The 19,456-nt window shown below is 39.6% G+C and overlaps 1 protein-coding gene across 2 annotated transcripts in view; it reads right to left on the bottom strand.

The window, feature by feature from the left end:
• Positions 1-19,456, bottom strand: part of NiPp1 (nuclear inhibitor of protein phosphatase 1) — a 111,794-nt gene that overhangs the window by 22,505 nt on the left and 69,833 nt on the right. For both annotated transcript variants that reach the window (XM_080274773.1, XM_080274772.1), the window contains one exon: positions 6,539-6,742. In XM_080274773.1, coding sequence (XP_080130899.1) covers positions 6,539-6,742 — 204 coding nt within the window. The remainder of the gene's footprint in view (positions 1-6,538; positions 6,743-19,456) is intronic.

The raw sequence follows: 19,456 nt of genomic DNA, 5'->3' as shown, positions 1-19,456 counted from the left end.
CCTGGAGAAGAAGAAGCCATGGGAAGACGTGACATCAGCGTTTAATGCCTCAATCTCGACCAGAACCCAAGATATCCTGATGGAGCTTTGAGCACGTCAAAAAGTAAGGGCTTCTTTAGTTTATCTGCATGATAATGAGCTCTTGCTGTTAGGAAGTGTTTTACAGGTAGTTATCGTTCCTATCATCATATTACAGAAGTAACTTTAGTATTTGTTGGAAGTGTGATTATAACGTTTGAGTAGCCTACGGTAGGCCTACCAGGATTTTTTGCTCAGGCTACACCATGATTATTGCATTAGAGTAAGGTCATTGAGTACCCCAACACGTCTTTATATTTATGGCAAAATTAATAAGTGACAGTTAAATTTTCGAAGGATTGTCAATGGTTGTGTAGCTGAAATTGGAAAATTATCCAGATTTAAGTCATTTTTCATAAATGTTGTTGCTTCACAAAAAATGATATCTTTTGCAAGACACCTTCTTTGTAATCAATTTTAATGTTTATATGTGACCCAGATTTGTATGATGGGACACATCCAATCATACAGTTTTCAATCCATTTGTTAGACAAAGTTTATTCTGTAGAAGTCCAGTTTCTTGCCACTAATTATTACATCAATTCTTATGTGTGTTTTGGGTTTCTTACATTATATACTTTTTCTGTGTCATTACCAGTGCAAATAGGTTGGGCTAGGTTAGGTTAGATTAGGTTAAGAAAGATTATGTTGGTTAGGTTAGGGTTATGCCATACTGTCATCTTTAACCCCACATTTTTCCCTATCTTCATAGCCCTTCCCACTAGTGGGGGGTGTGTTTTAAGACTGTTGGAAAATTGGAAATTATACACTCATTTCCTACGGTCCTCGGTCCATTATAAATCGGCTCCATATCAAGGGGGGGGGGGAAAGGTAGTTGGTAAAAATGATAGCTGCAATAAACTGGACCTTGACCATTTATTCTGTATTGTATGATTAGTCTGGTTCATAATTTGGCATAATCATCAGTTGCAACACTCTCTTTCCAGAGTTAAACAAGAAAAGGACTTCTAGAAGAAACTCACACCTATGGGTGGTGGCCCTCCTCCAGAGCCAACACAGCCCAGTAAGGAAGTGGCTTCAGCTGCATCACTGATGACTCATGAGCTCATGATGGTTGACAGTGTAGATATATTGGTCATTCACTCAGTGGACGTCGCTGGGGAACCCATGTCTAATGTCACAATCAGTAAGTCTCAGATTTTCAGTTGTGATTGGGTATTGGTACAAGTTAATGCTTTATTATAGTAAAGTCATTTTATATGTATGCACTCCCAGAATACTGTTACACTTCTTAATAAAGTATTCACACTGTGGTTATAAATTAATGGTTGTTTTTAACTAGTATTGTATAGTCATGTGCATTTTCATTCTTTGTTTTATAGTTATATTCCTATTTTTTGCCATTTAACTACTGTAATACGGCCATTGATAAAGTAGGCAACAGGAATTTCATGGTCCGTTTTTTGTCATTGACTTGCTACTATTTTTTGGAACAAAAGATACCTATGGAAACACAGGGCTATGCTAAAGTCAACTTGAGTGAAGCACCTTATTCCTGGAAATCCATAGCTAGTGAATGACAGATTGGCCTCCAGCAGCAACCACTTCGGCATCTTCAATATATATATATATATTCCTAAATGTTTGGCATTGTTGTTTTCTGAAAAATTTCCTGTTAAGTCAATATGCTTCAAAGTCAGGCATCATCTGAAATGTTATCACGGTGTACTGTTATTTGAATAGGCTTCAAACTCAGGCAACATCAGAAATGTGATTAGGGTGGAATATATGTTGAAGTTACCCGTCTCTTGCGTTAATCCAACCTTCTATGGGGGATTAGAGTGGAGCAGAAGGATGTTTATATAACTGCTGCCAACCCAGATTACCCATAGAAATTAAAGCAAAACATGGCATAAGACAAACTTTTTTTTTTTTTTTTTTAATCACACATACTAGCAGTGATGAAGCTTTTCACTTCTATGCATATGGTATAATACTGTTTAAGGATAACTTATTTAGCACCATGTATAAATCATGTATTTCAGTGCTCACACTCTTGCACACTATAAACATTTTGCACATATTACTGCGTTACTGCTCTTGCACACACTTCCCGCAGCTTTTATCAAAATGAAATTAGGCCACAGTAAGATGAACAACAATATATGAAATTTCTCTCCTTATATTGCAGGTGTAGCAGATGTCCAGCAGTCTTCCTCTTTTGCTCCTCCTTCATGCAGTTCTGTGAACTTACTGTCAAACATTCCTTCTACTTCATTTGTACCTCTTTTCACTCATCTCTCCCAGGCCCAGCTCGCATACAACTCCATGAATACTCCAATTTCTAGTTCTAATTTCTGACAGCCTTCCCTCTATGCTTCCTTTTTATGCACTTCTTTGAACCTACACTCTAACATACCTTCCACTTCACTTGCAGTGTACCTCCAATGAATCATCTTTCTGAACACTCATACAGCACCATTACAACCCGCGTTTTATATTCTCTTCACAGTATTCGCACAACTGCTGTAACAGATACTTCCCATTCAACTCTGTATTTCCTCTAATAGCCCTTTTACTGGTCCCCCAACTACATCTTCCCCCACCTTTGTTCACTTCCACTGCTCCACGGACAAGTGCCCAATAGTCCAGTGGGTCAAGGAGGCTGGCTGAAGAATATGCTTCCTGTAACCAAAGGCAGCAGCAGCACCATGAATTAATGACTGCCTTAATGAAGGAGGCTCATGAGGGGCAAAAAGAAAGAACACGAGGCAAAGATGTTAAAACATCAACAGAAAATGTCGATATTAGAAAAACAAAAGGAATTGCTGGACACAGGTTGAGAACATATGCTTGAATCATTACATAAATTGCATTCATTTTTAGAAAGTGCTACTGCAGCATATAATCCCATGAGTAATTCATATAGAGTAATTACTTTCATTTCCCTTTTAAGGCCTATTTTTGTGTATGATTTATGTTTTCTTTTCAAAAAGAAGTTCATATCTATCTGAAGAGTACACGAGTATATTTCATTATATGAAAACTAGGTTTACTGCAGATTAAAAAGAACTGAGTTTTTATTGGGCTAAATATTATTTTTTTACTAGTATATTTTGATAGTTCAGCTGTGCATGATTCCATTGAAGAATAGCTCTCATTTCCCAAATAACTTGTCTCAGGAATCAAGTGCCATGATAGTTGTAACTGTAGGGGTAGTCGCAACCCCAGGCTCATCTGAATGTGGACCTGGTGGACTGTAGGCTGAAGTTGCTCTTCTACAGCAGTTCATCATCCTTGTTTTAAGGGATAGGGAGAGATTTATTGTTAAGTCCATAATCTGGACAAACAGTTGCCCCTGCAGGACCTACCCATGCAGTAAATGAATATGTTCCATTAATGTATGGTTGTGCATGGGAATTGTCATCACAGGGATCAGTTGCCATTATCAATTTTCACAGTCTATTTCTATATAACTGATTTACAAAAAGTATGCATTGTAGTTTATGAGTGCATGTATCTGCATTATTTTCCTAACAGTATACAGACAGCATAGCTAAGCATTTTATTTCCTCCTCACTGATTCTTTGTTTAATAGGTGTGTGTGGATGGGATTTATTTTTTTTCTATAAAAGTATTTTAATGTAATTTTTTGTACTTTGCTTTTGAATACTCTTGTCTCATGGTTCAACTGTCATTTTCCTTTTTTACATGTTGAAAATTATAGTAATGGTTTATAATGTACATTAGGTTATGCATGCATGTATCAGCATTGTTATATAGTTTTTTCTTTAAATAAAGATCCTAGTTATTTTTGCATTCAATCTTTTTCTTCCTATGAAACTGTCAGAACTGGGTGTTGATTGAGGTAACCTATGGCTAGTGGCCAAATGTTGAAAAATTATGTTTTTTGATTATCAGTATGATTACAGTCATACACATTATGTATAGGCCTAGGCCTATGTGTATATATATATATAATCATCATTAGCCGTTTGAGTGTTCGCTGCAGGACTGGCCTAGGCCTGTATATATATATATATATATATACAGTAATCACTCCAATATCCGACATAATACAGCCATAGGTAGGTCCGGATATTGGTTCTGTCCGGATATTGGGCCCCAGCTTATGGACTTGTACTTATGGACCCAAACTCAGAGAAACACCTATACAACTCCCTCTGGACATGCATAGCACCTATTTAAGACCCAAATCACACCAATAAGGCACATAAATGACTGAAATAAATGCAAAAGAAACATAAAATGAGGGTTTAGAAGTAGGTTCATACATTAATAAACATTCTGGTGACTGGCTCCTAGACTGGTACTTATGGACCCTAACCTAGCCTAACTCAGAAAAACACCTTCCTACTGCACATGCATAGCTCCTAACACCCTATTCACACTAATAAAGGACATTAAAGAGTGAAATGAGGTAAGTATAGTATGGAAAAAAAGTAGTGTATGAAACATTCTTATGTCCGGATAGTGGGGATGTTCGGATATTGGGCGTCCGGATATTAGAGTGATTACTGTATATATATATATATTATATATATGTATATATATATATATACATGTATATAAATGTGTGTGTGTTTGTGACAGGAAACAATATAAGTCCAGGCAACAATATGACTTAAATCATCAGTACAGGTTTTGTCACAAATCCGCTAGGCTTAATTACTGTATGTAGCTACACTTTCAATAGAAGAACTGTTGGTAGTTCAAAATTTTGTCTACCAGTGGAGGAAACACATTTACATGGGAATTTGTGGATGTGGACTTAAAGCTTTTTGACCACTACTCTCAAACATGGATTTAGAGTAAAAGAAATTATCAATATTTACAAGTGCCATGTGCAAACCAGTTTGCATTGAGCAGTCAAACTGACACATGTGCAAAACAGTTTTCAATGATATACTGACATGAGATTACCATGTTTCAACATATCTTCCAAAAGAAATGGTCAGCAATATCTGCCCTACGTTGCTGACCTGCCTGGTTATATTCTGTACTGATTTAGGATCCTCAAGAGCCAATGCACCAAATTTCTGTGGCTCATCAACAGGAAGGCAGTTCATTATAGCTTTATTATGCAGAACTGCACAGGCTAAAATATATATACTATGCGACTGCTAATTTGGTACGGACTGGCTTCGATAATACAGCAAACTAATATATATATTGTGCGATTCCTAATTTGGTACAGACTGGCTTCCATAATACAGCAAACCTTCTTCCTGAGATCCCCAAAGTACGCTTTTATTAAGTTTCTTGTTCGAGCATGGGAGGCACTGTAACGTTTTTCCATATCAGTAGCAGGAGCCAAAAATGAAGTTAATAGAAATGCAAGCATAGCTACTGTCACCTACAAGAAACCCTCTGTAATTACCTATCTCCAATATGGTAGTTAGTCTGCTTTTGGAAAAAAATCCTTGAATCATGTGCACTGCCTGCCCAATTCACTGCTAAACTGTAAATTTCATATTAGCATCACAGACACCCATTAAATTCATCAGAAAAAAAAAAAACTTCCTACACCTATACAGCATTTAAAGTAGTTTTATTTTTTCCTTCTGCTATGTGACAAATCTTGGCCCCTGGTTGATACTAGAGTAAGTGCCCACTACAATAATTAAATAGATGTTGGAGAGCTCATTCTTGGAGACAAACGTATTTTCTAGCCTCACAGTTAATTCTTTAAGTGGTCCTGCTCTGCTTAGATTTCGTACTTGGGTAGTAGTTGTAATATTTGATTGCATTCTAGGGCAAAAAATCGAGAGCAGGGTAGCTGTACTTGGCTACCCATGATGTGAGCTTCACGATGGTATTAATATTGAAAGTGCACTGTCAGATGAAGTATTGCCATATAAAAATGATGCAGGTAAACAGTAGATGTTACAATATGCCTTCAAATTATGCTTAGAAGGTTGTCTTATTCAAATATGTACGCCATTCGGGTGGAGGAGTTGTTGTTATGGTCGTACATTTTCATGGGTATCCACATATTCTTCAAATATAATACATACTTCTTCCCGATGGTTATTTGTTGATCCATTGGTTAATCATTATTTTTTCTAATAAATGTGATTGCAACAATTTCGTCTTGTTTACATAACAGATAAAAATAACACTACTTTTTTACATCGGGAAGGCACCTTCGGGAGGGGGGGGCCTCCCGACGATACGCACACAAAGGTTCCAACAATTCATCGGGAAAACGATGACTAGTAATACAACCACACCATAACCTTCCCTCCCGAAGGTGATCGGGTCTGACTTGTAATATGGCCGTATATCCTGTGAAGATGGGCACTGTATGCTGTACATTACATCATGGGTTTGATGAAAGTTAGATGAAAGTTGTACTCTAAATGTGAACTCCTCTAGCATCCAAAAAATTAAGCTGCTCTATTACTGCTAATATAAAATTATAATATGTTTAAACATAATAACTAAGACCAGATAAGCTATGCACAAAGCCACTTACTTTTGAAGGCACTACTGTTGTCTGGACGAGATTCCTAAAACGTCCTACGCTAGGGTCAACATCTTCTGGGTTTATAACATCTTCTTCATCCTTAAAACTGACATTAAACTTGTGTCGTTTTAGTCCACGCTGTTTAGGGTCATCTTCACCAATACCCAGCATGGAAATTCTTCTGTTGTGGGCAGTGTTGAACTCTGTTAAGTTCTGAAATACAAATAAATGGCTAAATTCTGAAATGCAAATAAATCAAGAGATATAAAGCGGCAATACACTTAACACTTTGTCACATAACAAGTTCCAGAATAACAGCTAGACACAGTGGAGCACATCAACTTGAACCTTTTGACTGACAAGATTTTACACAAATAAGTAAAACTGTCCAGCGTCATCCGGAGTTCCTGTTGTTATTGTTGCTCAACCCTGGTCATGCCTGGCTCAGCAGATCCATTGACCACAGGTAAGCAACTGCCCCAGTGGGGTCATCCCGTAGGTTCCTTACATCGCTGATACTATGTCTGTCTCTGAGTGGCAAGTGTTGTGGCAGTGTTCTATTGTGTGTGTTATGTAGTATGGGCCTATTCTACAAGTGGGGCATGTGCCATCTGTGATTTCACCCAACCCAAATCTAAGCTGTTAACTGACAAGGACTGGGTGATGTCCTCATCTATGCCTAGTGAGGTGAACTCAATCAGCTCCATTTAGTTAGGAGGGGGGCTTGTGTCAGTGCTCTGACTGAGGTGTTGTATTGCCCCGCACATAAAATGAGTGTGTAGGCATTTCTTCCTTGCTTGTGTTAGAGTGTCTGGAGATGCCGGTGAAGAGAGTCTGGCAATGTCTGTGAGGTGATTGTTTTGTGTCCAGTTGTGTTGTGTGGCTCAGTCATATAATGATGGGTATTGTTAGCATGGGCTTCAACACAGAACTGTGTAGCTTTCATGTTAAGACATTCTCTAACTGGGAGGAGTTTGATTTCTAAGTGAAAGTGACCTACAGGGGTGGTACTGGTACAGCCAGTAATGATGCGTAAAGCATTGTTATATATGGTCTGCAAGGTGCTGTAGTGGGAGTATGACAGGATATGGGTTCATACTGGGAAGGCATAGGATATCAATGACCTAATACCAGTACGTATATTGTTTACACAGTAGAAAGAGCGTTTACTGTCACTGCCCAAAGTGTGTCCCTGTAACTACCCTGAGTACGATGAGTCTGTGGATGCACCATCTCTTGATGTCGTGTATATGGCCCTTCATGGTGAATCAGTGTCTTATGTCACTCTGGGGATCTTAGCTGATGGTGTGTTTGGCAAAGGTACACTCCTAAGTGTAATGTTAGAGGAGTACCTGTGCTCATGGTTGCTGCTGGTGATCAGTGTGGTGGCAGATTACACTTGAGCGATTGTCAGCCTGTTGTCCTTGACCCATGCCTGACAAATGTTGTGGAGTCTTGTTGATGGGTACAAGTTGTGTCTGTGATGTGGTGTGTGATTATTATGGTAATGTCAGCTGCATATGAGGCAATGCTTATGGATGGTTGAGATGTAGAAATGTCACACATGTATAGGTTGAAAAGTGTGGGTCAGAAAATGGAGCCAAGTAGAACTCACTGGGGGAAGTTTCATGTTCATGATGACTTGCTTTGGAGTGCAAAATGTGCTTGTCTACCAGACAAGCTGGTGGAAAGTCAGCGTTTGGTGTTGTTCTCCATGCTTGTATTGTAGATTTTGGTGATTAGTTTGCATTGGAGGATGGCATCAAAGGTTTTACCTATGTCTATTACTGTATGAAATGTATGGACCACGCAGAGTTGATGCTGTCAGATGGGTGTTATGTGAGGTTAGTTCATTAGGAGTTTGAGGAATGTAGTTGTCTAAAGCTGTTATGAGAGAGCATGGCACACATGAGATGCACCTTTGTTATGAATTTGGCATTCAATTATCTTACATAGTGTACTGAATGGTGCTATGGGTCTCTGCAAAGAAGGTTGTTCTGGGCCCATTTTTGGTTTTAGTATTTGCAGAGCAGATGTTAGGAATGCTACTATGTAAACCACCACAAAAATTATTCAGCACTCTTACAGCATGTATCATTCCAAAACATGGATGAAGCATTGTGATATATGGGGCATCCTGTAAGTATAATTGCAGATATTATCACTGGTAATTATCAGAATTCAAAATTGCAAAGAGATTAACTTACTAGGTGGTATATGTTTTGAGGTACCACATTTACAGACTCATGTGCATCTGTGGAAGTTGCTTATTTTCACAACCATCGTACCCTAAGGTGCTGAATAATTCTTGTGCGGGTGTACATATGAGTAGTTGTGAGGGCCTGGGTCCCATGTGATCCTAAGAATTTTAGATGTAAGTTGCTGATGCCATCCAGCCCTGTGCTTGTAGTTTCTTTACAATGCTGCGTGTCTGTTTTGGAGTGAATATATTGGTAAAGGGCTAAATGGAAGTGTTTCAGAATCATCTAGTACTGTAAGACAGTGGTTACTTGAAAGTTTGTGATGAGTTACAAAAATAAATTCAATAGCTATATCACAAGAGTTGATTCTCCTCAATCTGCCTGTATATGATTTAGGATACCCATGCATGAATGTAGTAAAACATTATACAGTGGGTTTTCTTTGTGGTTGCAATTGTCTTAGTGAGTGGGTAGTTTTCGCTTTATTACCATATACCAACTTATGCCCTTCACTGTGATGACATCTTCAAATTTCATTCTTGATAACAAGACATTGTTCAGCCTTACGGAAACATGTCTTAGAGCAGGGATTAAGAAAGGTTATATCTAACCCTTTCAATCTGGAAATTCACTCCTACACTGAATAAAACTGTCTAGTGGTACAAGAATACTGAAAGGGCTACTTCTACAGACAATAATTATGAATGCAGAAGCAGTGGTAGGTGGGGGCGCTCACCATCCACTCACTCGATGTACAGTAGGCTCTCGATCTTCGATTAATCTTACTTCAATGTTTCGTACTTCAATGGGAGTCGCCTGCTCGTCCAAAATCCGTGCTTCGATTTCAAAAGTTGTGCTTCGATTACCCAGGCCAGGTTGTGAGTGCAAGTCGATGCTCCTCTCTTCATCTGTCATGCCGCCTACCGCCACTTGGTGAAGCTTGCCCTCATTCACACATTTGAAATATTTTTTGTGACGACAGTATCTGTTCTTCGCTCGCTTTTCATCGAAGGTATGATGGAAGCTACAACCACTGGGGGTGGCCAGGGTGGTAGTGGGAAAGGGGCTGGCCCCTGACAAAAACCTGAGCCCCTTAAGACTACCGCGAAGGGACAAAAAAGGCAGTATCGGAAAGGAGCGAAGCACAACAAGTATACGGCTGCAGATAAGGAACGAGTTTTGGATTTACTGGAAAAGGGAAACAAGGTGAGTGAAATTAAGCGTCTAACAGGTTTATCCCAGAGCACCATTTCTACAGTGGAAAGTAAGCAGGCTGAGATTAAGAAGAACATTGTGATTGCTAAGAAATTGTTTAGTGGGATTGAGCTTGGGCAACACAGGTTGATCTATAACTCGTCCCTTTGCAGTCGTCTAGTGGCTACTATGGAATATTATTTAGATAAATGGGTGCAGTGGCGTGCCAAGGAGGTAGGTAGTGTAAATGGGCCTCAACTCCGTGAGCAAGAGAATATATTTTACAAGCCTGTCTGTGATAAGAAGAAAATTGCTGACCCCTCACCATTCACATCTTCTGTTGGATGGCTCCAAAAATTCAAGAAAAGATGTGGGATAAAGTATGCACAATATCAGGGAGAAATTTCCTCTGCTGATAGTGAAGCAGCCGACAGCTATCCAGTTTATGCCAAGCAGCTGATCGAGGAAGGTGGATATAGCCCTCACCAAATATACAACTGTGATGAGACTGGGTTATTTTGGCGTCGTTCCCCTTTCCCCTAAGACAACTTATATAAAAAAAAAAAAAAAAACAGAAAAACAAGCACAGGGGGTCAAGTCGTCCAAGGACAGGATAAGCTTGTTGTTTACCTGTAATGCCAGCGGATCCCACAAAATGAAGCCCTTAGTCATACATAAATATAAAAAACCCCGAGCACACAAACATCAAGACATGACAAAGCTAAATGTTTATTGGATGACAAGTGCTTCAGCTTACATGACCTCTGCCCTATCAGCTGAATGGTTTGACACCTGCTTTGTCCCCGACGCACAAAAGAAATGTTGCGAGCTGAACTTAAACTTCAAAGTGGTATTTTTTTTAGATAATGCCCCTGGGCATGCAAAGTTTTTGGTTGGCTGGCACCTCAGTGTCCAGGTTGTCTTCCTGCCCCCCAACACTGCCTCAAAATTCAACCCCTTGATCAAGAATTAATAGCCAACGTGAAGCTCCTATATTACAAGTATCTGCATGACAAAATGCACCATGAGACGGACAGTGAGCAAGAAATTGCCGAAATTGCAGCCCAAGAAAGTGAAAGTGACACAGACAATGAGGCAGACAAACCAGTGCCCTCCACCCCCTATTAGCAAAGCTTTTGATGCCATCCCCCGCCACAACCTCACAAACAAAATAACACAAACATGCATAATAACACAAAAAGATGGCTGGCAAACTACTTAGCAGGCAGATGTGCACACGTAACATTTACCAGTCAGTCTTCTACTACAATATCAGAAACTTCACAAACGGTGTCCCCCAAGGATCTGTTTTGTCCCCTACACTCTTTAACCCATACATGCACGACATACCCACAACCCACACACCACAGATACACATAGCCTCCTATGCAGATGATATAACAGTTACATGTGTGCACCAAAATGCAAACACAGCTGCATACATCATTCAACCTTACCTCAACACACTACACGAATGGTTCACCACAAACAGGCTCAAAATAGCCCCAGCCAAATCTACAGTGACCCTTCTCACAAACTGGACAGCAGAACACAGTCACATCCCACACCTCACCATAAACAACACTCCCCCCCAAAAAAAAAAAAAAAAAAAATCCTTGGCGTAACATACAGTACATCAGTGTCATTTAAACAATTCATCGTTTCGTTTCGTTTTCGTTTCGTTTCGTTTCGTTTTTAAAGGCTCCAACATGCTTGCATGTGTCGGCCTTGGTCACCTAATGGCGGCTCTCCACGCTGCACGATCCATTGCAGCCTCCCTGTTCAGTCCCTTAACCCTAAGGTCACACTTAATGACCTCGTCCCATGTCTTTCTCGGTCTACCCCTCACAACCCCACCCCCAATATTAACACTTCTCACCTTCCTCACCCAATTATCATCCCCCATCCTCTCCACATGTCCAAACCACCTCAATCTACCTCTCCTCATCACAACACCAATACACTCCAGTCCCATCCTACCTCTCAACTCTTCCATTGTAAACCCAGCCCCTCCAGGCCTTGGACGCAGGGACGCACTGCACATCCACCTAATCATTGTCATTTCTGTACGTCTGAGCCAGCGAATGTCTTCCTCCTTCACTGCCCAGGTCTCACTGCCATACAGCATTACACTCCTAATATAGGACTACATAATAGATAGATAAATAAATAGATAGATAGAGAGACAGATAGAAGCAGGAAGTCAAATGATGAGAAGGTGTTGTGTTTGCGAGAAGCGAGCAGCGCTAAACGCTTACACGGAGGAAGGCTGACGACAGTGGCCAGTAAGGAGATGATGCAGTTAGCTGTCAGCAGTCCTCTCGTGAGAAAGTTCTGTTGCCATGAGGAACATACGTGACACACACACCCTACTACACGAGATGTTAGGAAAGAGAGTTTAGAAGGAGACAAGCGACCCTAGAGAGAGGTCGAGACGGAGATTAGCCTTAGAAGAGAGAGAGAGAGAGAGAGAGAGATAGCGAGACAGGGAGGTAGCTACCCAGGACTTATACTATTATACCTGTTTAATATTTCCAAGACAAATAAAAATAGTCCCATACTATTCTTTACCTCTCCCGTCACTACATGACATCTGGTGGGGAAACTACTACAAGATATAAAAGCCGCTCGACCACAAGTCTAAAATATACTTCTCTACAAGTAACTACAAAGTCTTTATGACATTTGGTAGCAGCGAACGTATACGAACCTCGTCTACGAATCAACATTAAATTCCTACAAAATATCAAGATTGACAACAACCAACAATATCAGCTCCTGCCCCCTCCGTCTCCCAGATCATTACGTTGATGCAGAGGTCAAGAGATCACTCGACGCCTTGCAAGTAGCTTAACGACAAACCAGCAAATCTGCGGACATCGTCTCCGAATTAAAAGCAAATTTCTACAAAAGCAACCGAGACTACAAGGTTAGCTTCAGTTCTACAAAGTCTACAGCCATCTACAATCAACTACAGCCATCTACAATCAACTACAATTAACAACTCTACGTCGTCTGTATAATCTTCTACACGCACCTACAAGTAGCGGCAGTCTTCATCCCACAACGAATAAATCACTAGAGAAAAGGACAGAGAAAACTTCCACATAGAATAAAGGGAACAAACAAACGAAGAGTGAGACACGATTTACAACTCATCTTACTCACTCGTCTTCACTCAAGTTACTCATCGCTACTCATTCACTCACCACAGTTACCAGTGTGGGAAGCCGACGTCACCATGTGCTGAGATGACATCACAACGCGAGTCTGCCATGCCAAGCAACGTGTGACTGACACCAGGCACTTCTCACCCACTACTCATTACTCATTATTCACATAGCTCCTACTCATATTCACTTATTTTCACAGTTAAGTTGGAAATTCGAATGCGTTCTATGTTGAGGTTTGCCTGGGACAGCCGTTAACCACTACAAATACCAGGCCATGGAGTTTCCTGAGTAATATCGTCCATCAACACACCACTAGAATTATCAAGAGATCTTCAATCAAACCTGTATTTTCTTCCGAGATCGACTTTTGTATCGACACACCTCTACGATCTGTATCAAGTGGGTAAAATTATACTTGCTCATTTCTTCTCAGTGCTAAAATTAGCTATATTCAACTTATTTAATCATCTAGTTTGCTAGGACATAAATAAACAAGAGGCGTATTTCATAACATCATATCTTAATGACAGGAATATTTTCGCAACCACCCACGTTAATACCAGATGACACACAAATTGCCACAACATCAGACTCACAATTAAGAGACAGCCCACCCATTGTACAACCCACACCACACGTTATAGATAAGGAAACAAATACGGGAGTTTCGGATGATGAGTGGGAAACCCTTCAGACGTTGAGAGTATCGACTTCGCAGCTGCCTTAAATACGTATGCCAATATACTTAACAGGGTTCACCGGTCCGGTCATACATATTCTACCATTCCCTCACATAACGATAAACTCGTACAAGTTGAATTAACAGGGCAATCATTAAATATGAATCAAGAAACAAATACTGCTGATCTAAAACCACCTCACGTTTTTGTGTATCACGAGGATAAGACTGCCCCAAAATTCTCTGGCACAGACAAGGATCGCATTGATGTCATTTCATTAATCAGTCAGTGCGAACAAATGTTCATCAAGCGCCACATACTAGATGAACAAGAGAAAATTGCTATTTTTTCATCTTGCATAAGCCAGGAAAGATGTCCAGCAAGCAATTTATTGCGCTCCGATAAGCTACATCGTGCTAGGACATATGATGAATTTAAAACTGAATTTCTGAAGAAATTTTCTGGAGGTATGAACTTCTTGCCAGGTATAATTCCAGAATTACATAAAATTGTAGATCTTGTAAGGGAGCACACTACAAACCATGTGCTCAGTGAAATAACTGCTGATGTCTCCACAATCAAGAGAACACTATTAGCTTCTCTGGAGAATTCTAAGTGGATAACAGATGATGGAAAGATGTCCCCAGACCTCGTCGTGGACATCATTGGTTATGTAGCTGCCTTGTGTAAATTACCTGATAGAACCCTTAAGATCGCCAAAACAATCGCGTACATCCCTGGAATGTGCTTACTAGACTTAATGAACGAGGTAGAGATGCAGTGCAGTAAAGCAGGTGTGGTCGACACACATGCACATTCTGGTAGAATCAGGGTACCTGAGACAGTATCATCTGTGAAAACATCAACACCGACCCCAAACAGAGAACAAAATCGATCGCGACCTGAAATGAGGCAGCCCAAACAGACAAAGACGCCTAGACCTCGTTCCCACACGCCTTCCTACAGGCAGTTTCATAAGTTTTCGCGCAGCCCGAGCAGGTCTCGCTATAAACAACACTTTTATGGGAAATCACCTCGTAGGTCACAGTCAAGGGATAGGTCCATTCTGTGTCATTACTGTACAAAACCAGGACACACAAGGTATGAATGCTTTATCAAGGCAAAAGAGGATAATCAAAAGACACAAGGGTTTGGTCCTTACTGTAGGCATCATAGATACCAAGGGCACTGGACTAGTGATTGCAAAACAGTAGAAAAAATTGTGTCTATGTTCAAATCGGGGAAGACCAAGTCATGACAAAAAACGAACAAACGTAAAGAAGAACAAGGTTAAACTTCACATAGGAGGCATGTTGGGAAATGAGTGTATCTTGATACCAGCTGTATGTGAGGATCAAAACGTTTCCTTATTTTTAGATACAGGCTCTCCAGTGAACTTAATAACACATGAAGAACTAAATAGAATTCTTAAAAATAAAAAGAAAGTAACTTTTCTGGATGAAGCTGATTTAGAATTAAACACAGTAGATGGTCAAGAGATTACAGTAAAAGGTATGATAAGATTAAATCTCAGTTTCACAGAAACTACAAGACCATTCTCTGCATTGTTCTATATCGTTGAAAACTTAGCAATTAAAGCTCATATGTTACTGGGCTTAAGATCCATGAGAACTGAGAACATAACTATACTCCCACAAATGAATGGAATAGACTTTGATAATGAATTTATAGAGGAAATACTTTCAGAGCCCTCACCGATTGGTAGAAGAGAGCCAAAAGAATTGGTAATATTAAAGGCTTAAACAAACATACACAAACAGATGAGTGTATAGATCCACTTACACCAGCAACCCCATCCTCCAGAATTAGTGACTCAGATAACAGTACTGATTTATCAATTTTTCCAGCCCATCTCACTAATGATTTGGTTATACCACCTAATTCATACATGAAGGTTACCATAAAGAGCAAATTACGGAATAGTACTGTTCTTGTCTTAGAAGAATTATGTAAAGTAAAAGGATTGTCAGTAGAAAACGCATTATGTCATCTGAACGAATGAAGGGCTAACTCAGATATTCATTATTAATCACATGAATGGGGAAGTTCAGTTGAAGAAGGGAACTTGCATAGTTAATATTGAAAAATGTTTAGCCCTGTGAAGGAAATAAATATTGGTGGAGTAACAAGTGAGATAAAATCTACGGATAGAGAAAGAATAAAGAGAATTTAATTCACTCAGGTGAATTTGTGACGAAGAAAATGATTTGTTAACCCTGCTGGAAACACACAGGGACACCGTAGCCTTGCCCGGAGAACGATTAGGGTGTACTAACTTGATTAATCACATGATTAATGTGCACCCAGAAACACCACCAATTTTAAATTGCCAGCTTATCGCATACCACACTCCCAACGTACACTTGCAAATCAGTATGTCGATGAAATGTTAAAGCTTGGAATTATTGAGCCTTCAGTTTCTCCGTGGAAACAGCTCCCCTTTCTTTGTGCCCAAGAGAAATGGAGAAATGCGTGCGGTAGTAGATTAACTTAAACTAAATAATCACACAAACCCTGACAGATTTCCCATGCCATTTGCTAAGTGATGTTCTACAGAATATTGGTCCTGAGAATAATATATTCTCGACCATCGATCTCCTAAACGGATACTATCAGATTCCGGTATCTCAGGAGTCACGTAAATACACTGCCTTTTCAACAAACAGAGGCCATTATCAATATACAAGAATGCCAATGGGACTGAGGACAGCCCCCGGTACGTTCCAGCGTCTTATGAATTACGTATTGTCCGGAATTTTAGGACAAGGAATATTTGTTTATCTTGACGATATTATTATCGCAACAAAGAATATTAAGGATCATCTCAGGAAATTAGACTTACTCTTACAAAAGCTTAGTGATGCTGGATTAAAAATTAAACTTTCTAAATGCAAATTTTGCTTTAAGGAAATAAATTTCTTAGGCCACAAATTAAGTTCTGATGGTATTCACACCACTGATGACAAAATACAGGCAGTGAGAGATTTTCCTGAACCCACTACGACTGATGAAGTTAGACAATTTTTAGGTCTGGCTGGGTACTATAGGTCCTTCGTACCACAGTTCTCTCATATAGCCTTCCCTCTATTCCAACTACTCAAAAAAGATGCTGTATTCCAATGGGAAGAAGAACAAAAAAGGGCATTTAACAATCTAAAAATTAAACTAACGAATGCACCTTGTTTAGCATATCCAGATTACACGAAATCATTTCTTATATGTACAGACGCATCAGTTAAAGGATTAGGGGCTGTACTGATGCAGGAAGATAAAAGAGGAAAGAATCAACCAATTGCATTTGCCAGCAGACAAACAAGAGGTGCGGAGAAAAATTATAGCACTACAGACTTAGAGGCACTTGCAGTGATTTTTGCATTACAAAAGTTTCGAGATTTGGTATATGGTTACGAAATCCACTTATTCACCGACCATAAACCACTGGTGGGTATGTTTAAAGAAAAACTCCTTTCTGGGAGGAGAGCAAGATGGAAATGTACAGTTGAAAACTACAATGTACAAATACATTATATACAAGGTAAAATGAATATAGTAGCTGACGCATTATCTAGGAACCCGAACACAATTCAGGTCGCGGCGTTAGATCTCAAAGGAAATATCCCAAACCACGAGGATATCGCAAAGGCACAAAGACTTGACCCAGTATGGTCAAAAGTAATATACAAGTTAGAAAGTGGAGATGACATACAATTACCCAAACTGCATGTCCCACTTGAACAATTCACAATGGTCAATAATACATTATACAAGATTAACTCTAAACAACCAAAACGCCAAAGAAATACTAACCAGTTGGTAGTACCTAATGACATGATACCCCAAGTATTACGAATGATACACGACAGCCCACATGCAGGACACCCTGGAAAGGATAAGACATTCAACCAAGCCCAGCTATTATATTACTGGCCTTCATTACGAAGAGAGATATACACAATCATATAGACAGATGCGAATCATGTGCGAAACACAAAGGATACCCAATCACACCTGCACCGATGGGTAATTGCCCAGTACCACATCAACCATGGGACGTTGTCGCTGTTGATTTACTCAAGATGCCATTATCATACAATAATAACCTATACTTATTCGTAGCAACGGATCATTTTCCCGTTATGTCATTTTAGCTCCAATTAAAGATAAGACAGCAGAGACAGTAGCAAAGGCAATAACAGATAATGTAATATGTCGCTTTACTACCCCAAAGGTATTAATAAGTGATAATGGAGGAGAATTTAATTCTGAGATCTTACAAGAAATATGTAAACAATACAACATTAAAAAGGTTAACGTTTTGGCCTATCACCCAGCATCGAATGGGTTGGTAGAGAGACAAAATAAAAAGGTATTAGATGTGCTACGACACATTCTCAGTGAAAATTATGCAAGCTGGGATGATTGGATTCCCAGAGTAGAGGCCTCCATTAATGGGTCTATAAATAAATCCATTGGTGACACACCACATTTCATTATATATGGCACAGATAAAAAATTACCATATGAGCTCCTAGAAGGTGACAGCATGCCTATATACAATTACGATGATTACTCTAAACTCCGTTTACGTGAATTCCAGGACATTCAAAAAAGAGTGCAAAAACAATTAACGATGTCCAAGGAAGAAATGACGGAGGCATTTAACAAAAAGGCAAAAGATTCACCTATCAGCTTAGGAGACATTGTTTACGGTGTCATTCATACGAGAGACAATAAATTATCCCCTAAATTTGAGGGCCCATACAGAGTAATTAACATAAAGGCAAACAAAGTTTTAATTAAGTCACTTTCAAGTGGCGAGGAAAAACAAGTTCATATTGACCATTTAAAACGAGTTTCAAGGGAATTATCACATAATTATTCAGCCTCGGATACAACCGAACAGGTGAACGTACCTCAAGAAACCAAGCAAGAACACAACAATGATTACAAAAAGAAATTAAGGTCATATACCAAACAATCGAACATAGGTGCAACTATTCCAATGAAATCTACAGTACATCATTTACGAGAATTAAATATCGATTTAAACTCCTTCTATAAATGAAATAACAGCCAACCGTAACGCACATCATCACTATCATCAACCACAGCTTTATAGGAAATTAATAGATTTTTTTTCGGTAGGTTACGATGAAGGGATTTATGCTATGGATTCTCCTATACATAGTAAGAGTATATGCGCACCTAGACCCCAAGCATATAGTACGACAAGGATGCCTCATAGCTCCAACGGCCACGACTACAATCGTCAAGGACGTCATGAGTACTGAAATAAGTCTAGATTACTTGTATGACTTACCTACTTATATAGAAAGACTTGCGACGCCGATGCGAACTCTGGACTTCAAGATAGGGAATTATGTTTCACAATCACATATCACCAAGGAAGTGGATGAAATGGTGAAGTTAGCGAAATGGAAACTAGAACAGAGGCGAAGTCAACTATGCTCGTCATGATCCAAGATCTCCCATCTTATGGAACAGAGGTGCTGAGCGACAGGAACAATATCACACGTACTCGCCAAAAGCGCGGTTTGTTCGATCTGGGCGGCGCAATTCTTGGGAACATCTTTGGATTGGCTACAGAGGATGACCTTAAAGAAATAAACAAAAAATTTAATAAGATAGCTCAGGTAC

Source organism: Coenobita brevimanus, chromosome 59 (genome assembly GCF_032717465.1).
Source record: "Coenobita brevimanus isolate Jiangsu-jjx chromosome 59, ASM3271746v2, whole genome shotgun sequence".
In the NCBI taxonomy this organism is placed as follows: domain Eukaryota; kingdom Metazoa; phylum Arthropoda; class Malacostraca; order Decapoda; family Coenobitidae; genus Coenobita; species Coenobita brevimanus.
Note: the sequence above shows the minus strand (reverse complement) of the source record. Positions and strands in the feature narration are given on the sequence as shown.